Here is a 10,860-nt window from a genome sequence, read left to right as displayed (position 1 = left end):
GGCATTCTACTTACACTCCCACCATGCTGCTCCAGCTTCTGCAAGGCACTGGTGATGGGTTCTTTGAATTTTTTGTCCGTTAGCCTCTTGGAAAGCTTTTGAAGGTTGGGGAAAGGGGAAATTCCAAAATAAAAAAAAAAAAGTTTGCCATAAGCACAAATAATTTTTAGGACATCTTAAATTAAGAATACCAAGTGTGTTTTAATAAACATTTCACTAAAATTTACTTATAGCAATATGTGAGTTGATTAAAGGTTGAATTTATGATATTTCAAGCACTACCTATCCTATGACATCTGCTATGACACAATTTCTGGGGCTGAAGAAATGACTGACTTCAGTTCCCAAGACCCACATAAATAGTTGGGTATGGGGGCGCTGGAGAGATGGCTCAGTGGTTAAGAGCATTGCCTGCTCTTCCAAAGGTCCTCAGTTCAATTCCCAGCAACCACATGGTGGCTCACAACCATCTGTAAAGAGGTCTGGTGCCCTCTTCTGGCCTTCAGGCATATACACAGACAGAATATTGTATACATAATAAACAAATAAATAAATATTTTTTTTAAAAAAATAGTTGGGTATGGTGGCTTATGTTTGTAATTCCAGCACTGGGGATGCAGAAAGCAAAAGGTTCCTTCGGACTCATTGCCTGAATAATGCAGCCTGCTTGGTGAGCTCTAATAAATAGGAGACCTATGGTAAAACAGGTGGATGGTATTTCTGAAGATGACACCTGAGATGGTTCTGTACATTTCATGTGTATGCACACGTGCATACGTAGACATGCATATGCTTTTGAACCGACAAATAACTACACGTGAACTCACATAAAAATTAAGTTTTCAAAAGCATGACACACTTTCCTATTTTGTCACATGTAAGCCCATGCAGAGAGTTGTGACAGAAAGTTATGCCTCCAGAGCAAATGTTACCCAACAACAGGGGGAATTGTTGAAAAGTAACAGTGACTAATGGAGGAATCACACTAGAAACCACAAGATCTTTACTGATCTCTGGTTAAGCTAAACAGGCCCTAGCTGGAAACACAGAATTCAGTTTACAAAGGACAGCATATCTGCAGGAGGACAAAATCGCAGGCACTAGCAGAGACAGTGCTATGGAGGGAGTTGGGAAATACCAGTGTTCCCATAAAATACATGTATTTCTGAGAGCAACACCTAGACATTTCAGCTAAAACAAGCCACGCTCTCAGGGAAACATTGTAAAAACATTCAACAAAGGTTTAATAGAATGACACAGAGCACTTTTTATTATAAACATAAATCCAGCTATGTATGTAATCCATTAGAAAATATTGGAGAGGTACTATATCTACTTAAACTATTCTGTGAGCTACTTAGTCTAATCCGCACTTGCTGGTTAGGGTAAAATTAACACTGCCTGTCATAGTGACTGGATAGAGAAACACCCAGGTAAATAAAACAAGCCTTTGGTTTGTCTTCAGGGAAGGGTTTCTCCAGAGAGACTCATGAGGCTCTAGCTAAGGAGTGAACTTATCCTTGTTGGACCCTTCATGTGGGTATTACTGAGAAGTGGGAGGTGGGGCTGAGTGTGAGAGAAAGGTTACTGGAATCCTGAGCCCCTCCTATGTGCCCATCATGTCTCCTGTCCTAAGTAGCCTGGTCCACGCTACTACATCCTTCCTGCCATGAAGGACCGACACCTAGGAGACTTTGACAGCAAACAAACCTTTCCTATGATTCTGTTGTTTCTGCCAGGGATGCTATCACGCAGACAAGAAAACGTCCTTTTGTGGATTTGAGCTAGGCGAGTAGCTGACTGTGGTTGTGGGGACGTGTGCACAGCTAGTCTGCTCTGCAGTACTCACACTTGTAAGCAGGAGTTTCAGATGGCCATTCAGAGATGGGCCAACGACTGCACTTAGCTGTACGAGTGCGCTCAGTCCTCTCTCAAACACATCGTCATCGGAATGGACCTGTGGGGTCAGTGAACAGGAAGAACTGAAGCCAACACAACCCTCAGAAAGATTCCCTGGGTTCTTTCTTTTGGACCTTTCCCATGGCCCTTTGTGTATCATTCCACTTTCTACATTCAGAACAGAATTAATGCATTTACATGTGAATGAGATGCTCCTTGGCTCAAGAGGGAATAAAGGTGAAGGGACAGAATGAGGCTAAATGAAAGGGAAGACAGGTTAGGAGAAAGTAGGCGGGGTGGGGGAAAGTGGAGGGGGGGAGTGGGCTGAAGCATTTAATCCTAGAAATCGCTCAACAAAGAGAGTTTAGGAGAAAGCTTGAATGCGCTATATCCGAGGTAGAGCAGCTTCCGTCAGCTAAGAGCACTCACTAACATTTATCTAGCACATAGAGCACAGAGTAATCTGTGCTTTTCGCCTCTCATCGCCCAAAAGCTTCCCTTCCTTCCCAGAACCCTGAGACACCCTCTAAAGGGGTTAAGTGCATAACTACATGACTCTGAGTGACAGTGGGCTGACATTGCACATATCTGAGAAACCCACAGGTAAAGCACTGATCTGCATGCAATATGGGGGAGGGGAGGAACAGCCTGTGTTCTCTTGGATCAGAGTTCCATCCGTATCATGTGACTGGGCATAATGAAGTCCAGTTTAGTGAATGACTTACCAGAGCTGCCTTCAGCACAGGGCTCAGTCTAGGTAGCAATGGTACAGCTTTTTCAGAAGCACCCTTGACCAGAAGTAATTCCCTAAAGCCCTCCTTGGACACAAAGGTATAAGGATGCTTTGTCTCCCTCAGACCCTGCCAAAGAGAATACAAATACAGAAACATGATTCCTACCTTTTGATTATGTTAACAGCCACAAAACTCAATGCTCCTGACATGTTTGCTTAATGTCTTTCTAACACAGTAAGCAATTTCAGCAATTATTGTTTGAATTATACCAAGAAATCATGTAAGATACAAGACACAGAAGTCTCTATCCTCACATGGAATGAGAAAAAAGGCCAAGAAAATGAAAATCAACAGAGTAACAAAAAGGGACGAAAAAACTAAGGAGATAAAAAAGGAACACTAAGGACAGGTAAGTGGGGGGGAGGTGGAGGGAAAGGAAAAGCTGATGGGAGGAGATACGGCAGCAATCAACCATGGGGACCACTGCTTCCTAGGAAACACTGAAGCACAGGAAGGTGCACAGTGCCTGTTCTGTTCTGGAGCCCCAATGCGAGCAGCTGAGTTAATACAAGGGCTCTCTTTCTCATTTAAATACACTAAGATATTTAGAAGGAAGATCCTGCATTGGCTGGGACAGTGTCAGAACTATCTACTGTTCACAGTGGGGCACAATCTGAAAATACAACCTGTACACAGCACTGCTTATAGTGAGTGCCTTTCCTCCCAACTGCCGTAGAAAAGGATGGTCTGCACTCATGACTTACCAGTCACTACAACAGGACAAAAAATGACCATCTGACTTTTGAAAAAGATCAAACAAAGCAAAGAGGAAAGGAAGAGCAATGCCCTTGGATCTATCAGTGGCACAAGTTTAAGTAACCAGATGCAAAGTCATGTCACCAATGCCAATTTTCAATATTTTGTCAATTTGGCCTGAGTGTCTGCTTCCAAACAGTGGTCAAATGTCCCCTTCCCACTGTCCTACCATATTTTCTAGAACAAAATCACCAATATGAAGAATTTCAGTACCTGTGCTGACAGTATCTGGCTCTTATTCATTCTCAAGATGGAGAATCAAAAGTCAAAGCTGAAATGGATCTCAACAGTGGTCTGTCTGTATTCCTTCCCCACTACTAGGTAGAAGAAAAAAGGAAACTGCTACCCAGTACAGACACACATGAACTGGTGCTGGGCCACAGGTATATACAGGACTGATCTCAGCCACTGAGATAGCTTGCCAAGTAAAGGCAATTCCAACTAAGCCTGATACCTGAGTTCACTCCCTGACCCCAGCCGGTATAAGGAAGAAAGCAACTCCATGAAGTCCTCTGACTCCCATGGCACAGTCACACAACAAACAAACACTTTAGACGGATGTAAAGGCAGAAGCCCTTCAGTGACTTTACAAATTAAAGCACTTTGTGGACGTTAATCATCTGTACTATGTAATGTATCACGAGCTTTGATTACTCTAAACCATGGTCTGATATTTTATATAAAAGACTTCTGTCTAAAAGAAAACTAAGTACGACATACCATCCACTTCATTTATCTATAAATCCCTGTTAGAACTTCATTTTTATAAGACTGCTCAAACCATTCATTTTACATAATATGTGTATGTGTGTATATAAAATGTCCTGCATATATGCACATATGTATATAACAATCACAATAACTTGCCTAGAGTCCAATACTTTAGTGTCTCTTGCTTGATATTTATTTTAAAAGTATACAGTGAGATGTACTTATAAGCTACAAAGTAACAATGAAATTCCAAAATTATTTTTCTCTTAGCACTCAGGAGAGCTAGAATATTTTACCTCAGCTAAAGTAATTAGAAGCGGGTCAAATGGAAGAATTTCAGGCGGGCATTCCCACTGTAATCTGTGTTTTACTGAGCCATGTACCAATCTAAAATACAAAAGTCAGAAACTGTAACAGGAACCCCCGCAAGCATTTATAGGTAGGGAGCTTTTAACACAGTATTCTTGCCAGAACAGAGTCGCAGTAGAATCACTTTGTGATATACAGGAGTGTATAGCATACTCATAAGGACATGGACAAAGTAAAGCAAATAAGCAATCCTTCATTTTCCCACATTATCTCTAAAGCTCTTTAGTAACTGTGTATTGTAAACTTTTTTATGCCTATTTTTATTTATATTTAAGCATGTCACTCTCTCAGAATCTTGATAAACATGTTACACTGAGCTCTCCGACACAATTAAAACAAGTAGGTAAGCTACTGAAAATGAAAACCGGTAGTAATGAGAAAAGGTGAGGCTCATGGAGAACATTTTCTTAACCTAACACTGACAACACTCACTAATAATATGAAGGCAAATCCATTTTACTCCTTCTTAAAGAGAAAAAAACTACGAACAGGAAGATGAAATGGTCCCCTCTGAGGTTACAAGAGGTCCTGAATTAAGGCTTCTCACTGTTCCCCAGAGCAACTCCTGAACCATAACCGATGAGTTTACAATACAGCATTACTGTCACACTGTGCGCCGACTACTGGTCATCCCCAAACACTACCGTCAGGCTGTGAATTGACCATCAGTCACTCCCAAACACTACCGTCATGCTGTGAACCGGCCATTGGTCATTCCCAGACATCTTGGTTTCACTCAGCTCTCTGGCCTGACTTCTTCACTGTTACAATGACAATAGCCTCAGCAAGCAATAAGTTTTTACATTTTCAGCAAATTTCACCACTCTAGGGAAAAGTACTCAAGAAGCTCCAGAGTTTAAAATAAAACAAAGCTTCAGTCTCAATGTATGTAAGACAGCTTCTCATGTAGAGTAGGCTGACCTCAAGTCCACTATGCAGCCATGAGTGAATTTCCTCCTGCTTCCCCATGCCAGTACCGGGATTACAGGTAGAGAGGACCATGCCAAGTTTATGGAGTCTTGGCAGATGGCACTCAGGGCTTTAGGCACGGTGGGAGGCACTCTGTCAACTGAGCTACATCCCTAACTCTTCAAAATAGAATCTAAGCACAAAATGTAATGATAAACTCAAGAATGCTTCTTTAGCCAGGCAGTAGTGGCGCACACCTTTAATCTCAGCACTTGGGAGGCAGAGGCAGGTGAAACGCTGAGTTAAAGGCCAGCCTGGTCTACAGAGTGAGTTCCAGGATAGCCAGGGAAGTTACATAGAGAAACCCTGTCTCGGGGGATGGGGAGGGAGCTTCTTCAGCTTATGTTTCACTCCAAATTTGAAGAAAATTTTTAAAAAAATGCAGTTTTGAAAATCCAGAATCAAACATAAACATTTATGTTGTACTTATATTTTCTATGACATTAAAAAAAAATTCTACCATGAAGAACAGGATAAAACAAAACATTCTATGAAAAAGGGGAATCAAGAATTTATCTAAAAAGAAGCAAAAATAGTCATATATACTTTACTAAGAAATAATATTCCACTGCACTGTCAATGTTTACATTACCAGCAAGGCAGGGCCTATTGATTAGGAATTTGCAAAAGCCTATGAATGCTTAAATTAGTTGTTCCAAAAGTGTACACTCAGGTCAATTTAATTTCTGAAATTATTTAGTGTTCTACCACAGATCTTCGTAATTACACATTGGAGTTGAGGTTTTTTATTTTTTAATCAACAATGTCCAGGGATCGATACCAATACAACAGTCAAGGTAATGTCACCTTGATTTAAATCTCACTAGTAAATACATTTTCAACAAAGTTAAACTAAATAATATATTGATCTCAAGCAATTATTTTGAACCACACAGTCAGCTATGCATCGTATTGATTTTACCTGCAAGGAATACCTCCTTTTGAGTAGATAGCTGCAAATGCAGAGGGAGCTCGTGACTGTTCACCAAACTGAAATTAAAACACAGAAAGATCACCACTAACTCCATTTATTGATACCTTCAATTTTAATCCTATAGAGATCAGAGGCAAAAAAAAAAATTAAAACCTGACCTCCAAACCCCCAGTGTGTTTTTTGTGTACATCCCTGCTCAGCCACATGATTGAAAAAACGAAAGACCACACACACAACCAAGATGTAGAGTTATTTTTTTTGTCAATCTCTAATTTGGCTCAAAGCTTTGCAGGTGGCTGGAACCATACACAGAGCAAAATGTCTTTCCACTTCTTCTGTCAGTCTGAGTCTCAAGGTTAGGGCCAAATAAAGAATTCAGGAATTCAGGATAAAGGGGGTTGGGATTGGCTACCCATTATTGTATGCTCCACATTTCTATCAACCATGCACATATGTGTACAGATCAGGGAATGTATGTAACTTCTTCAAACTGGCTTTACACTTCTACGCCACAAGGGATTGGTAGAGCCAAAGATCAGGAAAAAGTCATACAAACAAATATCTGAATGCATCTCCTGGATTATAGAAGTGGTGCAAAGGACAGAGAATGTCTGTCCATTAACTTTTAGCCAGCTTTGTCTGTCCTGCATGCTGTTCAGTCAAGTATAGATATGTAGAGGTCAGAGAATCAGGGTAACTTCTCCAAACTGACTATGCCTCTGTTAAACAGAGGATTCTATCCTGATTTCTGGTGGACCAAATTTGTAGATCATAAAGGAATAGTTAAGAGTTCTAGGTGAATAAAGAAGCACAAGAATAATCAATCCCATAGCAACCGAATACAAGCTAGTTCACTGACATTAGGAAGCAGGACAGAAAGTTAAAAAGCTGACATACAATTCAGAGCACAACAAAATTAGCATAGCTAGCTGAAAACTAGCAGAAAGGAACTCCATGAGAGCATTCAGAAGAGTCCAACTGCAATCAGCTAAAGGCCTGTGTCATGAATGGTTAAACTATAATCAGATAAGTGCCTATTCCTTGTGAAAATGTACTGCCTGAGGAATCTGTACTCACGGGGTTGATCGTTTTAGGGTTGAGTTTGTCACTTGGCCGCGGATGAACCCTTCTTGCAGCCTCAGGAGAACTAGCTAATGAGGAGGATTTGCTCCGCTGAACTGTCGTCCTGTGTTTTATTTGTGCACTTGAGGATGTCCTTTGATCATAATTACCTGGAGGAAAAATTAGATCAGTACAAAAGACAAATATGCAAGAGAAGCTACCTGGTATCCTCACAAAACAGAGAATGTATCATCATTAACAAGCCCGGCCTCTCCCTTTGAAAAAGCAGAGCTCTATACCCGTTGTTCTGTTTCTCAACTGCACACCTCCAGGGTACTCGGATTTCTGCATGGCTTCCCTTTCACCCCTGCAATGAAATGAACCAATTTCAGAATCTGTTGATCTGCCATACACAAAAGACCAAAATGAACAGTTACAAACAGATGCGGGTGTGGAGGCCCACGGTTATCACCCTTTTTCCATAGTGCTCCATCTTATACATTGAGGCACGGTCTTTCTTTCACTGAGCCCAGATTTTCCCTTATGGGCTAGTGTGGCTAGTGAGCCTGGGCCAGAGATTCCCTGTCTGTGTCCCACATGTGCTGAGATGACAGACAGACCACCACAACCACCAGAATTCTCAGACAATTGCAGATGACCAGATTCTTTACCAGCTGAGCCATCTGCTCTGCCCTACTTTCTAATTTAAATGAGTTTAAAAGCCAACAAATCCCTTCATTTGAAAAGCTTTCAGAATCTATAAAATGTGGCTTCCAAGGTGTTTAGTTATTCAATGTAGTTCGTGTCACATGTGTGTAACATATGAGGTTCATGTGTGAAAGTAGGTGTATCATGGAGGACAGAGGTTGACATGGGCATCTTCTGCTATTGCTCTTCGACATTTTGTGAACCAGGCTTTCTCACTGAACCTGGAGTTCATAGATTCTACTAGGCTCGGGGTCTGCAAGTCCCTAGGATCTTTACAAACAGTACTTTGGTGTATTTGACTTTTAGACAGGGTCTTGTTACTTAGTCCTGGGTGGCCTGGAATTTGCTGTGTAAACTAGGTTGGCCTTGAACTAAGAGATCTCCCTGCCTACATTTCTGAAATGCTGGGAATGCCTCTCCCTAGTCTTGGTTCCAAACCACCCCCCACCTCCACTCTCCTCCAGATCCATTGCTCCTCTATTTCCCATCAGAAAAGAATGGGCCTTCCAGGAATATCAACCAAAGATGGCAAAAAAAAAAAAAAAAAGATGCAATAAGACTAGAAACAAAATCATATAAAGGCTGGATGAGGCAACCCAGTAGGAGGAAAAGGGTCCCAAGAGCAGGTAAAAGAGTCAGAGACACCACCTCTCCCACTTTTTGGAGTCCCACAAAAACCTAAAGCTAAACAACCACAACAAACATGCATAGACCCTAGTGTGATTGCTGCTTCAGTCTCTGTGAGCCCTTATGAACTCTGCTTAGCTGATTCTGGGGACCACATTCCCCTGGTGTTCCTCTGGCTCCTACAATCCTTTCCCTGACTCTTTGTTGGGCTCCCAGAGCACCCCTAATGTTTGGTTGTGGATTTCTGGATATGCTCCCATTAGCTGCTGGGGAAAGCCTTACTGGATGAAAAGGCGAGACAGAGATGGCTCAGTAGTTAACAGCAGGGGCTGCTCTTCCAGGGGTCCTGTATTCAATTTCCAGCAACCACATATAATAAAATTTGATCTCTTCCTCTGGCATGAAGAAGTATACATATATGACAAAAGAGTTTATGATGTATATGACAGAACTCATATACATAAAATACATATATATTTTAAAAAATAAATATTTTTAATTGCTAAAGGTATTACTCTTTACTTTAAAATGCCTGTTTTATTTTTTATTTTTATTTATTTATTTTTTCGTTTTTCGAGACAGGGTTTCTGTGGTTTTGGAGCCTGTCCTGGAACTAGCTCTTGTAGACCAGGCTGGCCTCAAACTCACAGAGGCCTCTGCGTCCTGATTGCTGGGATTAAAGGTGTGTGCCACCACCGAAAAAACTGTCCACCTCGAAGAATACCACTGACAAGCTCGGACTCATGTTGTCTGTGAAAGGAAACGCTTTCTTCGCCTTTAGACTACTTTTTCTTTAAATGACTTTAGGTGCGTGGTGTAGAGGTAGTGACAAGACGACATGAAGAGGTGAAAACGCTTTGTATGAAATTACCCAAGACACCCCATGTTTCTGTCTCAGACTTCTAAGTGGACATCAGAATACAGAAACGCACTAACTGTGGAATGCCTACATTAGGTCACAATGGCAGAAGGAGAAACAACAAAAACGATACAAATCCCCTAGGTTTCATTGGGCAGCTATCTAAAAGGGACCGGGGGTACCTGTAATGCTAGGAAACCACACCTTCTTTGTTTTACAAATACCAGGTTTCAGTACCCACCTCCCCCAGTTTAAGACTAATCGTCTGTCACCATTCTTATACTCTCTAATTAGAAATCCAGAAAATTAAAAAAAAAAAAAGTTCAAAAGGTGCTCTGCTAAAGAAGCTGAGTTCCATCTGCAAAGATCCTTCAAACTCCAAAACGGAAGACCCCACTCCCTTCTTTTTTTTTTTCTCCCTTGTTCATTAAGAAGTAAAAGCTGCTTTCCATCTGCACGAATATCCCATCACCAAATCCACCCACTTGCAAGCACCTAATTTAGCTCTAGGATGTTGTTGAAGTTGAAAAGGAGGAAGTGTGTAGACACCGCTATAGGGAAGAAAAAAAAAATAGGGAGACATACCGAATAGACCCCAGTTAGAATACTCTAAGCCTAGAATACTCTAAGCCAAGTTCCCAGAGCTCCTCTGGCGGCCCTAGCAACGGGACGCCAACCTTGGAAGGTCGCCACCCCCGAGACCCCGCCCTGTGGCCCACGCTTACCTCAGGTCCCGTCGCTCCCGCGCTCCCGCCGCCCCAAGTGGGGCTTCAGTCCGGCTCTCCGCCCAAAGCCAGCAGCTCCGCAGCCTGCAGCTTTGGCCCAGGAATCCCACTTCGAGGAGCAGACACTTCCGGCGCTGCACAGTGACGTCACGCGCGGTGCCCGCTCTAAACCAATCATAGGGAGACCGCGGAAGCATTAGGGAGGTTGCCGGGTAACGAGTCGCCGTTCTGAGGGTTAATGTTCTGGAAGAGATCTGGTAACAATTTCGGTGATAAAGGAGTCCCTGGGAGACCTTAAAGGAAGTTTAAGTTCTTGTTTTCAGAGAAAAGACTCTGATTCTCTCTAGTTCTCCTGTACAGTCTTTCTCCATCTATGTGCTTTACTCGTAGGGTCTCAGGAACATTTACTGTCCTCCCACACTCCTGCCTTAGCTATAGAGCTCCATC

General features: G+C 42.1%; 1 protein-coding gene across 3 annotated transcripts in view; it reads right to left on the bottom strand.

The window, feature by feature from the left end:
• Pacrgl (parkin coregulated like) overlaps positions 1-10,527 on the bottom strand; it is a 16,443-nt gene extending 5,916 nt beyond the window's left edge. The window contains exons 1-8 of one of the 3 annotated variants that reach the window (XM_005366011.2): positions 10,414-10,527; positions 7,794-7,861; positions 7,510-7,664; positions 6,421-6,488; positions 4,457-4,547; positions 2,625-2,759; positions 1,850-1,957; positions 15-95 (exon numbers count right to left, since the gene is read on the bottom strand). In XM_005366011.2, the coding sequence (XP_005366068.1) occupies positions 15-95; positions 1,850-1,957; positions 2,625-2,759; positions 4,457-4,547; positions 6,421-6,488; positions 7,510-7,664; positions 7,794-7,845 (690 nt within the window). In that variant the 5' untranslated portion in view covers positions 7,846-7,861; positions 10,414-10,527. Of the gene's footprint in view, positions 1-14; positions 96-1,849; positions 1,958-2,624; positions 2,760-4,456; positions 4,548-6,420; positions 6,489-7,509; positions 7,665-7,793; positions 7,862-9,477; positions 9,876-10,413 lie in introns of those variants that run through there. The other 2 variants (XM_013353294.2, XM_013353295.2) reach the window with 2 other exon arrangements.
• Positions 10,528-10,860: the final 333 nt, after the last annotated feature.

The sequence above is a fragment of the Microtus ochrogaster genome, unplaced genomic scaffold (genome assembly GCF_000317375.1).
Source record: "Microtus ochrogaster isolate Prairie Vole_2 unplaced genomic scaffold, MicOch1.0 UNK5, whole genome shotgun sequence".
NCBI lineage: Eukaryota > Metazoa > Chordata > Mammalia > Rodentia > Cricetidae > Microtus > Microtus ochrogaster.
This window is presented reverse-complemented; position numbering and strand designations above follow the sequence as displayed.